Source organism: Cynara cardunculus (genome assembly GCF_001531365.2).
Source record: "Cynara cardunculus var. scolymus isolate 2C chromosome LG 3, CcrdV1, whole genome shotgun sequence".
Taxonomy (NCBI): Eukaryota; Viridiplantae; Streptophyta; class Magnoliopsida; order Asterales; family Asteraceae; genus Cynara; species Cynara cardunculus.
Window position 1 is genome coordinate 34,320,923 of NC_037530.1, and position 24,625 is coordinate 34,345,547.

Genomic DNA, 24,625 nt, shown 5'->3' on the forward strand with positions numbered 1-24,625 from the left:
CATATTTTCATAATTCACGATTGATTTTTTTTCAATCACCTCCATTGGCCCAGCTACATTCTTCCTTGCCTCTGCCGTTTCTCGCCGTATCTTCTCCGGTCGCACCGACACCCTTACAACTTCCATACGTTTTTATACTTGTATATAGGTCTTCATTTGGCTTTTCATTTTACTACAAGAGTTTGAGCTAACTGCTTATTTTAAAGATTGACATTTCGGAGTTCCGGATCTACATTTACAGTATTTGTATACATTAACAAACACATTTGTTTTTAAGGGTTTCTTTGATTCGAGATGAGTTGTGATTGGGGTCAAGTATCTTGCTACACCGCTCGAGTCATTCGGGTTATAAATAAAGGTTTATGAATAATTGTAGAACCTACTAACATCAATATTTTGGATGAATGTATATTTGAATCTAAATTAGATACAAACGTAGTAGGTTTTGTACAAGAAATTTGATATCTCAAAATTGAATAATCTTAATGAGCTTTTTACATCCCGCTGCATTGCACGGATATATAACTAGTTATATTGATATAAGTTTCATCCATTTTAATAAAAATTAGAAAATAAATATCTTACGTCATGGAAACATGTGGTATTTATTGAAAAAGGAAGGAGCTGGTGTTCTGACGGTGTATTTTTGCAACTCATCTTCCCGCGCTCATTTTAAAACAGGAGAAAAAAAGGACTCTTTTTTGGGGAAGTCCCAATTCCCAACCTAGGGTTTTACGGTTCATCGTTCCTAATCCCACCCAGCTGCTCAATTTGGAATGAGTGTTCCAATGGAGATCTCGGTTCAAAATGTTACCAATGGAGGCATCTCTCACGACCAGACCGGCATTGTCCCTGAGCCTGGAGTGGCTTCTTCGCCGGCACCGACTATGGCCGAAGACAAGTTCCTTGTTTCAGGTAATATGAACCCTAAAAAAGATGTATATGTGCATCTAGCACATAAGTGTAGACAGTATTGTATATTTGTTTTTAGTTTTTTTGAGTTAAAAGAAGTTGAAGTCTTGGTAATTATTGTAGTTGAAGTTAGCTTGAAGCCTTCTAGCACAGCTCGAATTGAGGACGTGAAATTAGCTGTCGAAAGGTAATTACTTTCATGATATGTGCGCATTTTGTATGTCTTGTAAATTATAAATAGTAGCTTAAAGTTGAACAAGTTATTCTTTTTTACTCCCCCATTACCAAAATATAGCTCAATTTAAAATCTGGAATATTTTTTAGAGAAAATGTCGGAATTAAATAGAATTAAGACTATTTATCCAATACTTAAAAAGAGCAAGTGTGATTTAGCAACATATAATTTATCCAAAGGCTATAAAATAAGGCACTTTTTGTAAGAAAAATATTGTTCAGTCTAATCTTTTGGGAATGGAAAGAGGATGTCTTTCACTTATGCAACTCCGATGTTGTGAACTAGTAGAATTGGTAATTTATAGGTTTTCTGTTATGTTCAGAATGCTGGAAAAGAGGAGTTTAAGCTATGTCGATGGTCCAATTGATATTCCACTCAGTGACACCTTTCTCGTAGATAATGTGCAAAGAATATGTATTTGTGACACAGGTACGCCTTTACCATGTATTAAAGTACCCTCAGTGGAAAAGGAATTAAGGGTTGTTAACCATGTAAATTAGGTATTGCAATTCTTCCATTAATACGAGTACTTACGTTATCTCTTGGTTTTGAAGTTTGTAGCAACAAAATGGACAACAGGCTTTTGGTGCTTTGATTTGACTACCTAACTGTTCTTCTGTACAACAATATTCTTTAAATAACTTCTTTGTTTTTTTTTTTTTTGGGCAGAGGAATGGGTGGGGAACCATGATATTTTGTTGTTTTGGCAAGTCAAGCCTCTTGTGCATGTCTTTCAGGTGATTTAATTTTGTGTTTTTTTTTTGTCTATATATGTATCATACGAGTAGTGTTATTTCTCACTCTACTATGTCGTGAATGACATGCCTAGACACGAATGAAAATCAAGCTAGATATTTGAACTTGGCAGTTTACTGTATTTACAATAGAAACTGTCACTCATCGAGGCACAACTGTAAATACTGGACATTGCAGCCACTGTTCCTTTACAGAATATGTGACAGTTACAGTTGTTGTCAATTGAGAGCAATAGCAAATCCAAACCTTTATTGCAGTGTTCAAAGTCATGTGGCTACTGCATTCTTAAGCTTGTGATGTCAAAATCCTTTTTCTGGAGTTGAAACTATATGTTTGTAAGTATTCAGTTATTTATGAGCCATGATCATGTGGATATGTTGTTACCTTTTCAGCTTAGTGAAGAGGGACCTAGTGAAGATTTAGATGGGGATAGCCAACTTTCCAGCTTTAGTGAATGGGCTCTTCCTGCCAAGGAATTTGATGGCATGTGGGAAAGGTTAGAAAGCAATACCTATTTTAATATCTAGTATAGAATGGTCTGATTAGTAGCTTAGAAAAAACACAATTTTGCAGCTTAATTTATGAATCTGGTCTCAAGCAACGATTACTGAGATATGCAGCAAGTGCTTTGTTATTTACTGAAAAGGGTGTTGACCCTTTTCTTGTATCATGGAACCGGTACGTTCTTCTCCCCTGTGGAGTAATATTTTTTCAGTCTGATTCTCTAAATAGATTGAAATTGATTATTATCCTGCTTTTGTGAATTGGTAATATCTCTTAAGAGCTACCTCTTTATTAATACAACATGAGGTGCGTCAAGCCGGCACTAACTGCTAATTGAATTCCATATATGTTCTTCACAAGAGTTCTACTGAATACAAAACTCTGAGGTGCGATCAACTAAAGGCTTCTTAATGCATAAGACCATTGTGCCACATAGAGGCATCTATAAACTTGGTATTTTAGAGCTGGCAAGAACTAGTCATGCAGGTGTTTTGGTCATGTTATCTTACCATCATGCTGTTTTTCCTCTGAAGAAGCTCTAATGGAGCTGTTAAACCTGAAAACTAGAAAGAACAAGTGTAATAGTTTCAAGTAGTTTTTCTTTGTCCTCTAGAAAAAAGATACTGTTATCATAATGACAAAGACTGTCTAACAGACATGCATAGTTGCATACTATGACAAACTCAATGGGTAAATATGGCTGAAATATCACCCTTTAACTTTTTACCTGTGAAAGTGTTTTTATGGATTTTTTTAGCTGGGTTGTGGGCTGGGGAGGTGTGTTTTGAAGAAGGCTTCTCTCTACGCGGAACTTATAGCATAAACATGTGTCATTAATGGATTACGTTGTTATAAAATTAGTCTGCACTTCGAAGTGGATTCTAGCAGGTGATCTGTAATTATTACATACAAATCTTTCAATTATTTATAGTCTCACGCTCAAATGAAGGCCAGTTTTAGAGTTATCAACAATCATTCTTATCCCATCTATCTATTACAAATACAAATTGATAAATCAACATGGTAATGCAACATTTGTATTTCGAGCAACGCGGATGCCAAATTCCCAATTGAGCATAATTGAATCATGCAACAACATTTTGAAATGGTCTCACTTTATAATGTTCTGCAGCATCTTATAGGTTCCTTGATCATCAATCATTTTCTATAATTTGATCTTGTATTATGACAATGTTCATTTGATTATAGTTATTCATGGTTGTCATGTAGCAGATAGCAAATAATTTCTCGTATCTTCTATCCAAACTAATATCATTCTTATAACATTCGCAGTATCATTCTTCTACATGGTCCTCCAGGAACAGGCAAGACATCATTATGCAAAGCGTTGGCACAGAAACTGTCAATACGTTTTAGCTCTAGGTGTGTATAGAGTATTGTCTCAGGTGGTGCACTGTATGTGCGACATATGTAATTACTGCATCTATGCTAACTTAACTTTTCTTATTTTCTGCAATTATAACAGATATCCACATTGTCAGTTGGTGGAAGTTAATGCACATTCATTGTTCAGTAAATGGTTTTCTGAAAGTGGCAAATTGGTAATCCTTACAGCTTTATCTCTTTGATAATATTTCAAACTTCTACATGTCTACATCTTGCAACAAGTTTGGCAATAATTACTCTCTTATTCATTTAAAGGCGAGCCTTGGAGCAACCAGTTTACTCTTTTGTGACCAGATGGTCACTGGTTTGGGTCATAGAAATACCACTTCGCCAAATGCTAGGGAAGGCTGCATACAGAAACTTTCCTCTCCAACCCTCTCAACGAGGAGACTTGGTGCACCAGGGTCACTCCTTTTACTGTTAGGATTCTGTAAACCATACTAGCAACAGAAAAAGTCAAATCCCAAAAGTGGTTCATGTAAAATATAACAAAACCTATTGTTCAATTTAAAATAGAAGTACCTCTTAACGGCAAAACAGTGTGTTGAATCGTAAGTTCAAACATAAGAACTCTCGGATGGCATCCACACGAACATCAGGATCATGATCTTATCATAGGAATGCCTTTGTCTCCATGACTACATAGCTAGGGCTGCAATAGTAGGAGAGAAAAATTGCAAAACTCCTACTGTATGGTGGAATGGCTAAAACTTGCACACCCTTCTGTTAAGCTTTCCATCGTTTTACAGGGAATTTGTGAAACTCTAATCCTGTTAGGGTTTTTCTTGGGCCATTTGGTGCATCTCTCCTCTTGAACCTCACTCCTTTATAACCTCTTTTTGGGCTCAAGTGAATTTATTAATTAATCTCATTTAATTTATATATTACTTAGCTCAATTAACCAACACATTGGTTTTCCTAAATATGTTCAAAGTGTGTGACCCTTTGGGTTCTTGTCAAGTTGACAATAATAATAATAATAATAAATCTTCTTTATCATTATTAGCAATGTTTAGCAATAAATTATTACTAGCCAAGTGACGAGAATTAGTGAACCAATCTCAGTTCTTGTGGCTATTTTAATGTGCGTGCATATGCATACACACATATAGAGGCTTGAGATCATGTGAGACCGTCCACTTCTCGTGAGACCCATGAGACCACCTTCTAGCTGTTGGCTCACCTTGATCTCGCCGAACCTTCACATCTTTTCACACACACACATTAGTAAATCGTGTCACTTTGTCTTAAATGTGCATTGAACATGAGACATGGCCCATGTCATTCTTGTGATGTTCAATCTCTAGTTTCTTGGTATCCGAATAGACTGCACATATAACATATACCAATACCATTTCGACTATCTAAACATACATGTATTTCTTCGGTTTCATTCCATCAAGGGGACTAGAGACATTTTCTCATCATCCAGGAGCGACAAATCATATATGATCAATCAAGTCTCACTACATTATATTGTGATACACCCAATGACTATTTTGTCACTCAGTTAGGATGTGATTAGATCTACTATCAAAGTGTTTGACTCACATACAGTTGACTTCAAGGTCATCAAGTTAAATGACTTTTTATATACAATAACCATATGAGAAACGCTTACGATGCTCATATGACATCCTATGCAGTTTTGTGGTTGGTCAGTTCAGTTAACAAGTTCACTAACTTGTACCCATATGTGAACTCTATAGTAATCAACCATATGAGTTCCTGCATATGCTGGTTTAATCCATACTACTTTAACCTAAGTCCAAAGTGTTACTTGACGAAATACATATTGCAGAATAAATAAATTATTCCAGGGTTATTAAAATGTTGATAATATAACACATAGTATAAGAACAAACACAAACATCATACAATGCCCTTATTTTTTAAAATCATAACTCAATGCTCAGAATACAGTCATCTAACGATCTGTTCTTGGGCATACTACTTAAGTTTTCTCTGTTACCCATTTTATGTGATGTATCTATGTATCCAATTCTTAAAAATAAACAAAGATTGATCGAGTACGTTGAAAATTTTAATTCTATGTTTGAGATATATGATGGCGACTGCACCTCTTGCAAAGGAGGATATATGTAGATGCTTGAGAGAGCTTATATAGTTGTTAATTTTATTATTTCGGAGACAATCGAGATGACTATAAAGCATTAGCATGCTTTCTCTAGTGCATTTTGCATGTCAAATTTGCCTTAACAATTTTGGTGACCGAGAAGATGAGACTCTTGCTCAACAAGAACCAGTCAGCCTCGTTGTTGGAATATCCTTCAGATAAGGCAAAGGGGTGTGCCCGTCGTCTGGGGCTATGGCATTCGTTCAGACTCATTGGGACTTAGAATTCTTCTCGATGTATGATATCCACCATATAGGTAGTTTAGGGTTATGCAATGATAATCTTCATTTAGATTCAGAATACGGAGGGACCTGCTGCTAGTCTTTGCTATATGAATTATAAGTACACTTTTATAACTTATATTTCTGATTAGGTGTATGTATGTCTTCACCAAGACTTTTCTCTGTTATAAGTTCTTTTTTCCCGGGATTTTGGCTACCTATAGGCGAAAGAATTATACTTTTCTCGGCTGACTATTCGTAGTCCTTTGTTTATGGTGACCAAGGTTGAGCCCATAATCATTCATGCCCACTTGTATACATGGTTTCAGGTTGCCAAACTTTTTCAGAAAATTCAAGACATGGTGGAGGAGGAGAACAATCTGATATTTGTTCTGATTGGTGAGAAATGAGAAATTGTCAATTGGATACTCATTTTATTGTTTTTCTATGATTGTCGATCTGGAGTTGCTCTGCTGGGTGATAACATTTTCATTCACAAGGTTTGTGATAGGAGTCGAAAAAAATGCCAAGAGTAGAATATTAATACCTTGCAGCTTCCGAGAGGCTGCAGTCTCTCCTTATTCAGTGGCAGAGAATTGAATTATAATAAATTGATCTATATTTCCAAAAAGGTAAACAATGAAGGTGTTTAAACTAGTAAGTAAAAGACTCCTAGCATAAAACGAATCCTTAGGGAAAATAAATAAAGAAAATTTAATATAATTAATATAATTATCTAGAAACTCGAGGACTTATCCATAACTTGTGCTTTATCTTTTTATTATCATTCTCCCCTCTTCTCTTTCCTTCTTTAATATCTTTATACTCTGAAGTCTATCAATTTTGCACCTTAGTCTAATTGGAAACTTAAGCTCAATCTTGTACACCATCTTTTGGTAAACTTAAGCTCAATCTTAGCTAATCATTAGTGAACATGTGAGTCAGAAAGGACGTTGGTACCACATGTCTCATTTCTTGTAAATGTCTCTTTATTGGGTTGTTCTGGTCCAAACAAACATTTTTTTGGGGGATCTTTTATATACTTATTGTTCTCTTTCATGTCATGGCCAGCCCTCTTCTTCTCCCATGATTAATATATCTCTCAAATTTAGATTAGAGAAAGAAGCCAATCTTGGGATGTTAAGAAAGTAAGATGTACACAAATGGATTGAAGTTTGTTTCTGGACCAAAATAGATCTATCAAAGCTGGACATGTGACATATTAATGAATGTACAAGGACAGATTACTTTGTTTTCTAATGATTTGATGTGTTGTGGGTAAACTCGCCTAAAACAGTAGGGTGATCAGTGATACATCGGATTGTAATCGAGATGAAAATCTTCTGAACAAAAAATACTAATAACTCGCTATGCTGCAGATGAAGTTGAAAGCCTAGCTGCAGCAAGAAAAGCTGCTTTATCTGGCTCAGAACCTTCAGATTCTATAAGGGTATCAACACTCTCAAGGAATGAAACAATCTATAATCTTTGTACTTGGCAGTGAGCTGCCCGCTAATCAACATACTCTCGGCATGGCAAAAAAAACAACTGCAAAATCTTGTTTTTCTTTGAGTTTTGGGAAGTATTGTGGTTAGTTAACATCTCCTTGCCAAGTACAATGATTTGAAATACCAATATATCATTCATGCTTTTTCTGATGACCAAAGCCAATTCTTTAAGCAAAACAGTGATCTGATCCTTCTCTGATCTGCAACTTGGACATGATCAGGTGGTAAATGCTCTACTGACTCAGATGGACAAATTGAAGTCTTCACCAAATGTGATCATTCTGACTACATCCAACATAACAGCTGCTATTGGTAGGTTTTAAATCTTAAATCCCTGAAAGTTCACCATATTGTGTCACTTTTGACGACATTAGATGCACAATTCCTCTTGTTATTGTTCTTCCTATTCGATATTTTTCATCTCATATTGAAGACCAACCTAACAAGCCCACATGAAATTTTATAAATTTATCTATAAAGTACTTCAAATTAACGATCCAGCAGTCCCTTGCAAATTCAATTGATTATCATATGATCACCCTTGCCAGACTGACATGCAAATTTGTTCTCTAGCAGTTACGGTAGGGAAAATGCCAAACATCTCATAGAGTGGTTATTGGTGACTGTAGATCTTTGGAAATTTGTGTTTGGCAGCCTTTAAAAATCTACAAGTCGTTAGATGACTTGCTGGATTTGTGAAATAAGCCTCGTACTTTTAATGTTTTGTTATTGTGTGACGTGATCGTAGAAGACCTTTTATCTATGTCTATTCGCTTCCAAAACGGGTGAGGCTTACATTGTGGCAAGCCTTTTTAGAAATGTAACATGCATGAGAAATAGGAGCTAGAGGACCGGTAATATGTAGCACAAATGGGATGTCACTGAACTCTTGCCAACATTATTTTCTTTCGAGAAGGGTACTTGTTTTCACTTAACGTATTGCTTGCTCGGAAACTAATTTGTAAGGTAGGGGTTGCTCCAATGTAATTTGCTTGTCAGGATCTTTATTTTGATCATGCTTTCAGGACCTCAGGGACCCATTACCTTAAACTCTTGGTCTTTTTTCTTCAGAGAACCGTATACGATCATTCTACAATGGAACACCTTTCGTCTTTTGGAGTTCTCTATCAAAATAATTTACAGCTTACTTATTATATGCAAGTGTTCCCCGTATATAAATCTTTTACCCTTAAAAAAGATAGCCTGCCAATTTTATCACTCTTCATATCTCCTTCCCTTCTGTAACTGGCAACATGGTTGCTAAAACGGCCGAGGCGAGGCGGTCAAAAAACATTCTTGAGGCGGCGCCCCTGTTAGGTTTGTTAGGTCGTACGCCTCGAACTACCGAGGCGGTACTAAGACTTTAGGGTTAAAAAATATGCCAAATCAAAGAAAATATACTTACAGACCCCTTAAAGTGAAACCTTTCCTCCTTGCTTTGTCCTTGTGCATGGCCATTGAAGAAGAAAATTTACTGCTATGTGTGATTTTTCGTTTTTATACAGTAAGACTACTTACTAGTGATGGGACTTGGAAGGTGCACAAGGACTCTTCGATTTTACATAGCATGCGTGACTTTTCTTTATCTTTTGACATCTGAGTCTCTTTTATTGTTTCTCTTTATGTGGGAGGCTTTTAATGTTTCTCTAATTTGTTTTTATTAAAAAATAAAACCTTTAACAATTAATTCCCTAAATTAAAGTATTTTAAAGACTTTATTAGCAACATTATGATTCTAAATATTATTATCCGCTTAATATTACATATATAATATAATATTATTTTATTTATTTTTATTTTCCTCCTCGAGATTTATGCCTCGTACTGCCTCGAGGCTTACGCCTCGCCTCATGGAGGGAAAATGCCTCGTCTCTTTACTGTCGTATTTATGTTAATGCACTTCCCAGTGATACATAAACAAGGTATTTCTGGTCCTTTATAGAGAAGATATATTATAGATATTTTTAATTCATCATTTATCACTTGGGGTTGGAACGCTCGTATTTTATTGCTACAAGTATGGATTACTGAAAATAATAAGACATGTATTTGGATACTTCCCTTGAACTCCACAATATTTTTTATTTTACATCAATAGTTGAAGGGAATTTTCCGAARAGAAAATGGATTATGGGAGTGTGTGACTTGAACTATTGATTGGTCTACGCAGATATATGCCTTTATTTATCTGCCACATTTGAATTCGCAACCAAATGTGTCTTTGTTCCAATCATCACATAAGCTCATACAGAGGATAGGCTGGTTCGCTTGAAGAGAATCTTTTCTATGATCAGATATGAATCAATACTTTAAAACCTTGATTGGCAATATCAATCCTTCTCTGCCTTAACGTATTTACAGTAATATATGGAAGATATATCATCTCTGGTTTCTTTCTTATATCCTCATCTAGCTACATTTCCTGTGTTGTTTCCTTCTATTTGATATTCCTAAATTGTTGTTATTTACTTCCTGGAAATTGGCTATTCATTTTGGTTAGTTTGTATTAGATCAGGTATAAAATTGTCTAGATCTTTAAGTGGACTCTTTGGGGATGGAGTAGTTGTTTTCATGGAAAAATGGAATCTTACACCAGTCTTGTATTTGTAGATATTGCATTTGTTGATCGAGCGGATATAAAAGCATATGTGGGTCCTCCTACTCTACAAGCACGTTATGAGATACTAAGATCATGCTTGCAAGAGCTTTTACGAGCCGGAATCTTGTCCAGTTCTCAGGTATCTTCGCTTCAACTCCTTGGTCATGAATCACGCACGACCAAAAACATTTCTCTTTTGCTCATTGCTCAAGAAACATGTTGGGCTATTTTAGGATGGCGATCACGTGATTCTTCTGAGTTATGCTGGTTTGAAAGACAAATTGGCTTCAGCAACGACAGAAAACTCTCAATCCCACTGGGACATAAGCAAGTATTTGCTTGAAGCTGCCGAAGCATGTGAGGTGAGAAGCGATCTACTCCTTGCATAATTAATCGTGATGCTGTAAAACAAAAACAATGGTTAATGAATACTCATTGTCATAGCAATTCCAACAGATTCTCCAAAATGGAGATTTTAGAGATGAATGGATGATCATTTTATATAAAATTTTTATTTTTAATAATATAATTAATGTTAAATCTCAAAAATGGAGAAACCGTTGGAGTCGAATGTTATCTTTCTATAGGGATTTTAACTTTTGCTTCTCCCTTTGGAGAAATTACAGAGAATCTGTTGGAGATACTCCAGGTGCTAATGTGTTTTTTACTTTCTGATCCAGGGATTGAGTGGAAGATCGTTAAGGAAACTCCCGTTCTTGACTCATGCAGCACTTGTTGACTCTAAATGTCACGATCCCACCAAGTTCTTGCGCACAATGATCAACACGATCAGTAGGGAACGCTCAGAGATACCCGAATAAGTGCTGATACAAGGTTAGTAAGGAAACTTGTTGTCCATCATACAAGCAATTTCTTGTCTGGAATGGTAGATAATCTTGGGCCTTCATGTTTATGATTAGTTTGCTACATCTCTCAGGAACTTGTGAATATAGAAACTGCCTTTATGCCATAAACTTGAACTAATACACTGACAACATATGAAACCAGTTTTTTTTATCTCAATTTCATCTCCATAATGAGATCAACCTCATTCTTAGGTCAATTACTCGATTCTGGTCTTGATTTCGACAAATATAAATCACCATTTTATTTATAGAATCCTTTCGTTCGATAGTGATGGGTGGACCGAGAGCAACTTCAATGGTAAAGCCTTCAAAAACTTTTTACTATTTGCTCAAGTCATTAAAATAGACTTTTTGGCATTGGAGATGAAGGTTTTCTCAAAAGCTCTTTGAATAACTATTTACCATTGAAGTAAAGTTGGGGCATTTGTGCCATTGGAGATGCTTTAAATTGCTGTTACTTGTTACCAAACATGAATGACCTCTTTCTCTTCAAAGTGTGACCTATATGAATGATATTATAAGTTTTCATCTTTTTGGTATAAAACGTGTGTAGTACTATTTGAACCTTATAATGTGTATACCCACTTCATGAAGAACTAAAAAGACTATATATATATATATATATATTAAAGAACAATAAAAAAGAAGTAGACCCTCCATGATATTATTCTTCAAGAACACTTTTTGAAAGAATGATAAAGAAAAGCCTTAAAGGTTAAGAAACCTAAAAGAAATAAGATTTAAAAACCGACAATAAAATATTCTTCATAGCCTCCTCAACCTCTATTATTACTTGCCATTTTTCCATTTTGTATATAAAGTTAAAAGAGAATTTTGGTATGACTAAACCAATCAAGTCCCCTTATAATTGCTCCTCTGATAATGACAAACACACACACATATATATATATATATAGAGGTGGGTCCAAAAGTGGCCAAACAAGAGAACACGAAAACGGCATATTACATGATTTTACACTCAAATCATATGTAAAATCATACATGATTCAGACAACTCTGCCCAGACCAAGTCATCTACACACCTTTGTGTTTTACCGTCTTCTAAAGTCACATGTAGATTTTGCAGGTGATTTAGCTGTTTTTGTGTTTTCTTATTTTGACATTGTTCTTATTTGATCCCCCTTCTATATATACAGACACACATATCTATGTATATATAGGTTCGCGTGACAACCATAAAAAATAGAAAAAAAACCCTTAACAACCATTCATCTATATAGTATATATCTAACTTATATATAATTAATGAAGCCAAATTAACATTATAAAAGACTTGGTGAGCGTCATAATGCCATTAAGCCACCATTTGTCCATTGTATTGGACCCATACTGATTTTAGTTTGTGGTTAAGTTGTTTATTCTCATATGTTTTACATAATATTTTATTGCTTGATACGTTTATCAAATATATATTATAATATAATTTTAGTTCTTATCTAAGATTATATTATAAGTTTATGTACATTTTTTTATTATATCACATACCAACTACAACTTACCTCAAATTTCAATTAATTCTTGCATACCCAATGTTCTATTCTCCTAAAATACCGTCCTAACTCTATTTCATCATCTTTAAATTTTTTTTTTTTTTTTTTATGTTAAGGAGCCGTTTATCAAACTCTTACCCGGTAAGTGTTTACTGGTAAAATTTAACATTATTATGTATTTATTGGGTAAGATTTTAGTTCACCAAAACGACATAATATACAATAATTTACCTGGTAAGCGCTTAACGTGGTAAGTCGCCTTCACTTACAGGGTAAGCGTTTGGTAAACGGCCCCTAAGTCTCTCTCTCTCACTCACACACACACACATCTATACTATATTATAAAGCATTTGATAAAAATTCTTAAAAACCAATTTTTATGCATGAAGTACTGTTTATTGATGCATATTACTTAAAATTCAAGATTACAAGTGGTTTTGCATAAGTACAACTTAGGGGTGTTTGGGATTGCTTATTAAAACAACTTATGTTTTTTGGTAAAAGTGCTTATTAACTTATGTGGTATCAAACCGGAGTTAAATAAAACATGATTAAAATTGTAAACTGGTAATAAACAGTTTTTCATAAATCATGAACGATTAACTTATCAAAAACAGCTTATTACTGGTTTGGCATCGGTATAAACAATTTTTTTTTCTTATCCAAACACAAAAAAAACAGCTTATCACCGATGACAGACTGAAATAAGTTAAAAAACAGTTTTTATAAGCAATCCCAAACACCCCTTTATTAAAGCTTCATTATTAAATTTATGTACTAATTGCAGATAAAAATAATTAAATACAAGATAAACATCTATTTTAAATATAGAAAATCTAAAATATAATTAAGATAATTATTGAGTTTCTAACTGAATATTTAATTATTATCTTTAATAAAAATTATATTATTAAACCAAAAATAAATTACTTTGTTATTAAACCTAAATTAAATTATAATAAAAAATTGAATTAAAGAAGTTGCATCCAAAAAACGAGAACTATTAAATAGTTAATTTAATACTAATATCGATTTTATTTTATTTTTAAATTTTGTATGCTATCTTCAAATTTATATTTCATTCAAAAATAAAAAAAACATTATCGCTTTCTCAAAACCACATAAAAATCATATTATATCGATAGAGGCAAATAATAAAAACTAAACATTAAAATAGAGATTTATCTCGTTACATTGTGCGAGTACCCTTCTAGTTATATTATAAAACATTTATTTCATATGTTTAACTTTTCAAAAAATTTACGACTTATTATAACATGCATTATGCATACAACTTTTTAAAACTTGCCAAACACGTTTAGATACTTGTATAACAAATAGATAAACGCATTCAAACAAGACGAATATTGAGTCATACTAACACGACTACAAAAGTTAAACTAAAAGGGTCGGAAAACAAAACGAAACAAGGTTTTGAGTTCTCAATTTTTTTTTGATTCACCTGGATATCCAATCCGCTATGCGAGCCGACTAATCCCAAGATGACCACCTGCTTTACAGATACCCCGAAGTTATCAAATTTAGAATTTAGATGAATTGTATGAATACATAACTGTTAATTTTTGATGCCTAAAATTGAAAGTAAATTTATTTACAAGCAAAATGAAAGTAATTTATGACATTGAAGAATAGCTTTAAAAAAAGTGGGTGAATTTTGAAAAGGCTGAGTTTAAAATTAAATGCAGAAATGATTGACCTAAATGTTCTCCAAGAAAGGGAAATTAATGCACTTTGTGTTTGGTAGGTTGCTACATTACTTACATACACATTTAGTTGACTTCTTTAATGGCCATGTAAAAGTCATTTCTACCCTCATGCACCATTTAACACTCAAACATACCATATTTAGGTGATATTTGATTGGTTTGAGCTTGACTTCAAAAGTCAAAATTATTAGTAGGTCTTATGTTCAAATCTAAGGAGGAATACAAATCCTCTTGTGACCAGGAGGTTCAAATGCACTAAAAAATATTTCATTGTGTTTTTCAAAAGTATTCTCTTCAAAATATTTATTTAAGGACATATATTTTAAATGCAATCATATCCATTTGTACAACCAATGCAACCCAATTAATTGAGATAATTATGAAAATGATAAAGATTTAAATATTTATGGAAGATGACTAGAGTTCATTAATTATGATCAATACTTTATATTAGAAAACAATCAAAACTTATATGAAATCATATATTCATCAAATTAAATGGACGGTGAAAATTAAATTATATTGATTGTATAAATGTAAAAGGTTGCATAATAACTCATCTCTAAATTTTTAGTATATAAAATTTTAAAATAAATTATATGATTTAAATTTGGGGATAAAAAAGAAAAAGGAGAAAGGAGAAAAAAGGAAAACTTTGGGAGGGTTTTTGGAAGGTTGTGAAAATCTGACTCGACAGTGATGTGTACAATCTCGAGTATGACAAGGCAACGCAAATAAAAGATAGACTCACCCTCTATCTATCTGCCACGTGTCGTCTGTTTCTCAACTTGCCTTCTCTTTTTCCTCCCGTCTTCTTAAATAACCGGTTAACACGGTTGTTTGTTAACCGGTTCGGATGTTTTATCGTGTTGGGTTCGATCGGGTCGGTAAATAAAGCGTAATCCAAGTTAAAAACTAGAACGTTTTGAGCATTTTCTTTCTTTCTAAAGCGAGTCTGAATGACCAGATCTTCAAATTGGTAACTGGTCTTGGTCCTTATGTAATGACTTTTAGAACCGGTTCTTAATAAATTATTGGTTTTGAAACGGGACCAATAAAACTTGTGGGACCGAATAAGTTTTTAATAGGTCCTGTTTAGTCATGGCCCATGGTTATAATTCATTCATCAATGTTTTTGGCACATCTAGACATAGCCGGTCTAGAGATGATGGTAAAAATACTTGCCTTGATTAGTCAAATATATATATATATATATATATATATATATATATATGTGTGTGTGTGTGTGCACAGAAAATTGTGTGAGAAAAAGAGTTAAAACTGAGAAACTTAAGATGGAACATGTACCATTTATCACATTTAATCTCAAACCCATCTATGAATCGCGCTTGATATGGAGATTGATCCGGTGCATGTCATTCTCATATGCTAAAAATCTTTTCTTACGCTTCTCACCTTAACTCTCTTTTTCACCAAACCCAACCCTATATATAAGATTATATTATAGATTTAAGATTGAGTTCCGATGATAAAGAGAGTTAAGGTGAGAAGCGTAAGGATATTCACCCTTCGATGCATATTAGAATGAGATGCAACATATCAATACTCGTCTCGAGCGCAATTCATGGATAGATTTGAGATAAAAAAAATAATCAAGAGTATCAATCTCTTCTTACATTTTTCATCTTAACTCTCTTTATCACACGATCCTTCACCTATAGATTTATAGGTCGTAAAATATATATTCTTTTTTATCCAAAAAATCATAGAAAATATGAGTATTTAATATAAATAAATATTTCATTGGTATATCTTTGTAATGATTATATTGTGAGGGTAAGTTTTAGACCATACATATTTCTTAAAAATTATGTTTCATATTTGTATGAAAAGAAGTATATTTATATAAGTTATTAAAAACATAATATGCCATTAATTAATGCAATGAATCCAAAATTAAAAGAAGGCAACTCAAGAAAAGTAATTTTAGAAAAGGTAATCCATATTATTTTGTTATATTTCTATAAAAATAATTAACACCGTTAATTATATCAGTAGAATCACTGGTATTTACTATATTAATCTTGAATGTAGCCTGTGGCTTTTTGCAATTCGAGAGCCTCTCAATACAGTTTCTCTGACTTCAAAACCAAATGCAATGTCTTTTTAAAACCATAATCTTTAGGAAATATACTGAAGCAATGGAGAAGTGTGGAAAGGTCAACAAACATCTAAACCCTAGAATTATCAAGCTTAGAAACGTAATACTCAAGAAAATATGAGAAATTTCTCAAGGAGAACCGGATTATTAACTTCAAAACGTGAATAAAAAGGTAAATTAAGGGTTCTTAAATAGGCTAACAAAAAGTATTCTAAAAGGACTAGAAATGTAAGGATAATTATTCTAATAAAAGATAAAGACTATTTAAAAGTGCGGACTTGGATCAGATGATGCAGGCGACTAGTTGTGCGGCTTAGGTCGGGTGGCTAGCCGCGGGGAAACTTCCAGAGAGTTGCGGGGATGGAGTGGTGGCTTTAGACACGGAAGGAACTGTGCGGATGCTTGATCTGGATTCTATTGAGTTGGGTGACCCATCACTCGGCTTAGGGAGCACCAAGGGTCGTAAAGACATTCTATTTGCTTCTTATTGTGCTCGTTTGGCCATGGTCAAGGGAGTTTTCAATAACAGTGGCTATTCTCTCTACATCAGTCTCTTCCACCTCTAAAGAACTCGACCCCGAGTTCTCTTTTGAATAAATGGGTTCATCTCCATAGTACTCGTAGATGTCGACGACATTGAAGGTATTGGAGATGCTTAGTTATTCGGGTAAAGCAACGACATAGGCATTGTCGTTGATTTTCTATAACACTTTGAAAGGTTCGTATTTTCGTGGTTGTAATTTTCCATAGGTATTGAATGAGAATCTTTCTTTTCTTAAAAAGACCATCACATCATCGTTTCATGAAATACCTTTTTCGTCGATGTTGATCGACTGTCGTTTTTGTTCTTTTCACCTGTGGCTTCAAGTTTGCTTTGATAGCTTCCCTCCAGCTTGTACATCTTTGGCCATATTTTTTTACCGTAGTGCTTGTTCCTGACGTACAGTCGTGGTAATTTGATCATATCAACCATGTGTTTGAGTGTAGAAGTGTAGGCTGGAGAAAATGGTGAATGTCCGGTGGCGGTATGGACGATGCTGTTGAACTCGATTTGGGGTAAGGCCAAGTCCCATTGCTTAGGTTTGTCTCCGAAAATGAGAGATGGGAGCCATGGCTATCTTGTGGGTTCCCTAACAGAACAACATCACGTTATCACGTCCTTTATAGGTAACATCATCGTCATATTGCCATGGCAGGCCTAGTAGTACATGACAAACATCCATGTCAAGAACATCACAAGTGACTTCTTGTTTCTAGTGTTTTCCAACGGACATGGGGACAAACGTCTAAACCCTAGAATGGTTAGCAAATGACAGGCGAATCCTGCTTTGATACCAACTGATGCAGCAGAGAAGTGCGAAAAGGTTGACAAATGTCTGAACCTTGGAATTACCGAGCGTAAAAATGTCATACTCAAGAAAATATGATAAACTTCTCAAGGAGAATTGTATTATTAATTTCAAAATGTAAATAAAAAAGGTAAATCAAGGGTTCTAGAATAGGCTAACAAAAAGTATTCTAAAAGGACTAGAAAACGTAAGGATAATTCTCATAATAAAGGATAAAGACAAAAATGAAACATGCAGGTGAGCTTAGATATGATGGCGTGGGAGACTAGCCGCATGGAAACTTCCAGAGTTGCGTAGGTGGATTGATGGCTTTAGCCGCTGGAGAAACCGCTCGGATGCTAACCCATCATGCGGCTTAGGGCACGCCAAGGAGCACGAGATCTTCTGTCTGCTTCTTTTTGTGCTCGTTTGGCCACGGTCAAGGATGTCTCTACATCATATACTGAGTTTGGTTGATTTGATTTTATTCTATTATGGTGCCTTTCATGCATGAAACACAACAAAATAAAAACTTGGTCATCTCATGTTTGGCATCACAATTATATTAGGATATGATCCAACAGGGGGAGACAAACATGCGGTTTTTTTTTCCATCAAAGAAAATAAAACAAAAATAAAAAAAATAAAACAAGAAAAGTAAATTACCAAACTATCATGTGAATTTAAAACTTTAAAATACTTCATAATTCTTTTAGCCACCTATTGTTTTCTATTGTTATTTAAGGAAATTTCATATGGTTAAATGATTTAATGAACAATTGAATATTTAATTCATTTACGAGGGGAGTGCAATTTTCCTAAAGTGAGAGCATCATAAGAACATTGAAGACCCCCTTGGACTCTCTCTCCCTACTCCTGCTTCACCTCCCTCTCTCTCTCTCTCTCTCTCTCTCACACACACACACACACTCACACACAGAGTCCAAATACATCATCAAAGGACACTCCAACCTCAAAGATTCAATCTTTATAACACCCAGAAAGAACAGTATCCAGATTTCTTCATAAATCTCAATCTCCACCCTTTTTCTGCTTTTCTTGGTTTTTCTGTTAAACACACAATTGCTTTTTCCCCGGAAACTTGTTGACGGAAAATATGGAAATGGATTTCTGGGGTTCAAGAGCTCACTCAGCAAAACACCACCACCACCACCACCACCACTTCCATACTCTCCAATCTGGCCGTCTCAACAACGCCGGTAACTCTCTCTCAACCCTTTCTTTTCTTTTATAAATCTTTTCTTTTATGAATCTTGTTTGATGGGTCGCGAGTTTATTTATATTTAGTAAGATAATTTTGAGCTGGGTCTTTTGTAATTTGATCTGTATTGGGGAAAAATCCACTCTTTTTGGAAAGGTTCCTCTTTCAGAACATTCCAGGTGTTCTTGATTTAAGAGTGTGTGTGTGTGTGTGTTGTGTTGTACAATAAGATCTGATCCTTCCTATTACTTTTTTACACAAGAATCAGAATGTTTTGATCTTCAAAATCATAGATGAACAAGAACTTATAAATAATTTTGAGGAAAAATAAAAAGCCCCTTGTTTGACTTTTCAAGTCAAACCATAGTTGTTTGTGGTTCACTTGTTCTTGATGATAGATAATGGAAATGGTTTCATTTTTAATTCCATCCAAGTGTTTTGACCTTCAAAGTCAAACCAAATGCTTTTTGATTCTTGATACACAATGGAAATTGATTCATTCTGATTCTATCCAAATTGCAGATTGCTCAACTGTTACTCCATGCTCAAACTGTAGTCGTTTCTGGTTCTTGATAGATACCAGAACTGGCTTCATTTTAAACCCTATCCAAATTAAAATTAATTTCAGTGAGATTCGGATACTGGGCCAATGACCCTGATTTTTACTTCTTGTTATGGTGTAGATAATCATCCAATGATGGACGGTGAGGATGATGTTAGAGCCTGGTTCCCTTGTCCATTTTGTTATGTCGAAATCGAGATCCCTGTGCTGTGTTGCCATCTACAAGAAGAACACTGCTTCGACCTCAAAAATGCGGTATTCCCATCAACTCTTTATTTGTTAATCAACCATCTAACATTCTACAATCAGTCTCATTTCGATCTCAATCGAAATGGGAGTGTAGATGGATATCTAAGATAGTTTTTGTTTAGGTTTGTCCGATATGTGCAGCCAATTTGGGCAAAGATGCAATTGCGCATTTCACATCCCACCATGTTCATTCAGTAAAGGTATTCAATACATTTCTTCATAAAATGTACTTAAAAAACGAGCAGTTTTTTAAAGCGTTTTGGGTTGGATGCAGAGGAGGAGAAAGTCCCAGAAATCGGGATTGTGGAGTAATGGTATGAACATCGCACGAGAAATGACTGATAGGGGAAACATGCAAGAAACCACGCCTGATCCGCTATCAGCATTTTTGTACAATGCTCCATTTTCAGAGCTTCAAGAAGATCAAGTATCCACTGCCACTTCTGATGTCAAGAGGTAGAATATTCAAAACCTTTAAATTTGAAAGTATATAATACCTGTATACTGCAAAACACACACAAACAATTCTCATATTTGGTGATCCTTGAACCCTTGACCTCCAGGGAGGTTAAGGTTGGGATCTACAAGTAAACCCGAGTACTTATGGGCTAATAACCCTTTGGTAAAGATTTGAGTTATGGGTCAAGGGTGCAGCAATGGCTCACTATTATGTTAAATGTGCAGCATAAAAGAAGCAGAAGAACCTAAGGATCACGAAGAGAAGAGCCATCGTGCAGCATTTGTTCAGCAACTTATCTTTTCGACCATTTTCTAAAGTAAATTATCGAGGCACAAACCATGTTAGTAGAGAGCAAGTTGATATTGTATCAGTTTAAGCTGGCGGTGATCATTGGTGTTGATGGTTTAAATTAGTAATATCATCATCTGAGTTAAGTTATCCAGAATCACTGGATTATGTATTCATCATGTATCTTTGTAACTTATGCAAGTTCTCATGTGAATTGAATCAAAATCTTGATAGCTTAAAAACCCTTGTGTAAGCAAAGCAGCAAGATCCACCACCCACTGAAGCTAATCAGCAGAATGAAAGATAAAATGATGATAACAGCACAGTAGCACAGAAATCAAGTGAAAATGTCTGATCTTTGAAGACCAAAAGAAAGCAATAAAGATTATGAGATTATGAAAGAAGTGGTAAAACATCAAACCAAGATCATATTTGCCATGAATAAACTAAGAGACTAGCATCAATTCAAGAAAAGAGGTGCAACATCATGTGTGATATCATAAATACTCAAAATTAAGTGCATACAGTTATGAATATAAATCTCCAAACAACTCGAAAGCAAAGAGACCAAGAGAGATCATTCGATAATTGACTGGATAACACCAGCTCCAACGGTCTTACCACCTTCTCTGATTGCAAACCGCATTCCTTGCTCACAAGCAACAGGCATAATAAGCTCCACCACCATCTTCACACGATCACCAGGCATAACCATCTTCGATTCCTCATCTTTATCATTCATGATGGAGTTCACCTTTCCAGTAACATCAGTCGTTCTCATGTAGAACTGAGGCCTGTAACCTGCAAAAAATGGTGAATGCCTCCCACCCTCTTCTTTCTTCAACACATACACCAAAGCTTCGAACTTGGTATGGGGTGTAATTGATCCGGGTTTGGCCAAAACCATCCCTCTTTGGATATCAATCTTCTGAATACCTCTTAACAGAAGTCCCACATTATCACCAGCCAGAGCTTCATCAAGAATCTTCTGGAACATTTCAACACCTGTAACAATGGTGGTTCTAGTATCTTTCAAACCCACAATCTCAACACTCTCTCCAACCCTAACAGTACCTCTCTCGACCCGACCCGTCGCCACAGTCCCACGACCCGTAATTGAAAACACATCTTCAATTGCACACAAGAACGGGAGTTCAGTTTGTCTTTGTGGGATTGGAATGTATTCATCAACAGCAGCCATTAATTCATAGATTTTATCAACCCATTTGTTTTCCCCTTTCGTAATCTTAGGGTTCTCGGTTAAAGCCTCTAAAGCTAACAAAGCAGAGCCGGATATAATGGGTATATCATCGCCGGGAAATTCATAAGAAGACAATAGATCTCTTACCTCCAATTCAACCAATTCAAGCAATTCTTCATCATCAACTTGATCTTGTTTGTTCAGGAAAACAACCATGTTCGGAACACCCACTTGCTTCGCTAACAAAACATGTTCTTTAGTCTGAGGCATGGGACCGTCGGCGCCGGAGACGACGAGGATAGCTCCGTCCATCTGAGCAGCTCCGGTAATCATATTCTTAACGTAATCAGCGTGGCCGGGGCAATCCACGTGAGCATAGTGGCGGTTCTCAGTCTCGTATTCGACAGTAGCCGTATTGATGGTGATACCACGAGCGCGTTCTTCGGGAGCAGCATCGATTTCGTCGTACTTCTTGGCAACACCTCCGCCGGTGGAGGCTAAGGCCATGGTGAGGGCGGCAGTGAGTGTGGTCTTTCCATGGTCGACGTGGCCGATAGTCCCGATGTTGACATGGGGTTTAGTTCGCTCGTATTTTCCACGAGCAGCGCGTACGGTGAGAGAGCGGCGGCGGTGAGAAGGGGCGGCAGAGGATGAAGAGGGAGTGTGGAGAAAGAGATTTGTGGTAGATTTAGAGATAAAAGAAGAAGAAAGCACTAATTTAGTGGTGGGTTTTGAAAGAGTAAAAAGAGGGGTCGAAGAAGAAGAGGAAGAGGAGGGTGAAGCGAATGAAAATGGGGGCTTGGAAGAAGCAGCAGCGGTGGCTGCGGCGGAGATAGACGCCATGGATTTAGAAGATAGGATTTGAGGAAGAAGATGGATAGGGTGAAGGTGTGTGGTGTGGCTAGACGAAAGGTGGGATTGGAGATTTGGGGGTTTTTATGGGTTGAACAAGGATCCGATTGAGGCTATCGTATCAGAGCGTGACGTGTAATTTCTTTGTTCATACCATTCGCCAAATAGGATCCATATATCTACCCACTCCCAAATTTAACTTAAAATCATATATATTATTTAAAATTTAAGATTACAAGTAATTTTATGTAAGTATAACTTATTAAATTTTTATTTTTAAATTTGTATAACTAACTACAGATAAATATAATTAAATATAAGATAAACATCTTTTTTAAATATATAAAATCTAAAATATAATTAAGATAATCATGAATAACTAACAGAATGTTTAATTATTATCCTTATAAAAAATTATATTATTAAACTAAATATAAATCATTTTGTTATTAAATTGAAATTAAATTAAAATAAAAAAATAAAGTAAAGAAGTTACACAAAAGAAAAACTATTAAATAGTTAATTTGATACTAATATCGATTTATTTTTTCAAATTTATATTTCGTTCAAAAATTAAAACATTATCGTTTTCTCAAAACCATATAAAATCGTATTATATCGATAGAGACAAAGAATAAAAACGAAACATTAAAATGAAGATGTTTATCTTCTATTTATTGTTGGTTTAATAATATAATTTTTTTATAAAGATAATAATTAAGTATTTTGTTATAACTCAATGATTATCCTAATTATATTTTATTTTTTTTTATATTTAAAATGAAATGTTTATTTTTTATTTGATTGTGTTTATCTGAAGTTAGTTACACGAATTCAAACATAAAACTTTAATAAGTTGTACTTACGTATAATTAACTTGTAATCTTAAATTTTAAATAATATGCATCAATAAACAGTACTTTATGCATAAAAAATGATTTTTAAGAGTTTTTGTCAAATATTTTATAATATAGTATAGATGATTTAGTAAAGATTTCTGAAGAGAATTCAGGATTCTTCATAGGTTACAGTTTTGATTCTATTCGATTGTTAGGCAAAAGTGTAAATTGATAATTTAGGTTTTGATTTTTAAAGATAAATAAAAAGATTTAATTTTTTAGATAAATAAGGATGTTTTTTTTTTTTTTTTTTTGAGTTTTGAAACAAAATAGAGTTGATATTTTGAATTTAAGTAAATAAGGAGAGTTGATATTTTAATTAGAAGATTTGAGTTTTGGGATATATAAGTAGAGTTAATATCATCCATAATTAGTTTAATTACAAAATTATTTCAATATTCATCATTTATACTATATTATAAAATATTTGACAAAAACTCTTAAAAAACATTTTTTATGCATAAAATACGGTTTATTGATACATATTACTTAAAAATTCAAGATCATAAGTAAATTGTATATAAATATAACTTATTAAAGTTTAATTTTTGAATTTGTATAACTAACTATAGATAAACACGATCAAGTACGTGACAAAAATCTCATTTTGAATATAAAAAATCTAAAATATAATTAAGATAATCATTAATTAAAATAAAATACTTAATTATTATTTTTATAAAAATTATATTATTAAACGATAAATAAATTAATTCACTATTAAATCTAAATTAAATTATAAATAAAATTATTGAATTAAAGAAATTACACAAGAAACCAGAACAATAAATAGTAAATTCGATACAAATATCGACATATTTCTTTTTCATTTTTTTATGATATATTTAAATTTATATCTTATTCAAGAATAAAAACATTATCACTTTTTTCTAAATCACTAAAACTTGTATTATATCGACATAGATAAATAATAAAACGAAACATTAAAATTGAGATATATCTTGCTATATCATACGAGCAGGTTAATTAGAAAGGAAAGTGAACCTTATGCTTTAGATCAATCTCAGATTTCTTATTATCTTTTTACCATTCAGACTC

General features: G+C 34.1%; 3 protein-coding genes across 3 annotated transcripts; 2 read left to right on the forward strand and 1 right to left on the reverse strand.

Annotated features, from left to right (window-relative positions):
* Nucleotides 1-776: 776 nt before the first annotated feature.
* On the forward strand, nt 777-11,469 carry LOC112509811 (pachytene checkpoint protein 2 homolog). Its single transcript, XM_025114981.1, has 14 exons — nt 777-915; nt 1,036-1,099; nt 1,470-1,576; nt 1,817-1,884; nt 2,296-2,399; nt 2,477-2,581; nt 3,701-3,790; nt 3,894-3,969; nt 6,502-6,571; nt 7,552-7,622; nt 7,902-7,992; nt 10,291-10,418; nt 10,513-10,641; nt 10,960-11,469. Exons 1-14 carry the CDS (start codon nt 777-779, stop codon nt 11,098-11,100), a joined length of 1,383 nt encoding a protein of 460 aa, XP_024970749.1. The 3' UTR covers nt 11,101-11,469.
* A 7,242-nt stretch (nt 11,470-18,711) lies between these two features.
* On the forward strand, nt 18,712-20,856 carry LOC112509873 (protein DEHYDRATION-INDUCED 19 homolog 5-like). Its single transcript, XM_025115069.1, has 5 exons — nt 18,712-19,053; nt 19,739-19,872; nt 19,989-20,066; nt 20,141-20,322; nt 20,551-20,856. Exons 1-5 carry the CDS (start codon nt 18,951-18,953, stop codon nt 20,639-20,641), a joined length of 588 nt encoding a protein of 195 aa, XP_024970837.1. The 5' UTR covers nt 18,712-18,950; the 3' UTR covers nt 20,642-20,856.
* A 166-nt stretch (nt 20,857-21,022) lies between these two features.
* Nucleotides 21,023-22,716, reverse strand: LOC112508925 (elongation factor TuA, chloroplastic). The gene has a single exon (XM_025113782.1). The coding sequence runs from the start codon at nt 22,656-22,658 to the stop codon at nt 21,192-21,194; it is 1,467 nt and encodes a 488-aa protein (XP_024969550.1). The 5' UTR covers nt 22,659-22,716; the 3' UTR covers nt 21,023-21,191.
* Nucleotides 22,717-24,625: the final 1,909 nt, after the last annotated feature.

Bases quoted from the DNA above. Each gene is read 5' to 3' on its own strand.
- LOC112509811 (XM_025114981.1), top strand. From the start codon at position 777: ATGAGTGTTCCAATGGAGATCTCGGTTCAAAATGTTACCAATGGAGGC. The intron at 3,791-3,893 runs GTGTGTATAGAG...CAATTATAACAG, and splicing joins TCAATACGTTTTAGCTCTAG to ATATCCACATTGTCAGTTGG. The intron at 10,419-10,512 runs GTATCTTCGCTT...GGGCTATTTTAG, and splicing joins GAATCTTGTCCAGTTCTCAG to GATGGCGATCACGTGATTCT.
- LOC112509873 (XM_025115069.1), top strand. From the start codon at position 18,951: ATGGAAATGGATTTCTGGGGTTCAAGAGCTCACTCAGCAAAACACCAC. The intron at 20,067-20,140 runs GTATTCAATACA...GGTTGGATGCAG, and splicing joins ACCATGTTCATTCAGTAAAG to AGGAGGAGAAAGTCCCAGAA. The intron at 20,323-20,550 runs GTAGAATATTCA...TTAAATGTGCAG, and splicing joins GCCACTTCTGATGTCAAGAG to CATAAAAGAAGCAGAAGAAC.
- LOC112508925 (XM_025113782.1), bottom strand. From the start codon at position 22,658: ATGGCGTCTATCTCCGCCGCAGCCACCGCTGCTGCTTCTTCCAAGCCC.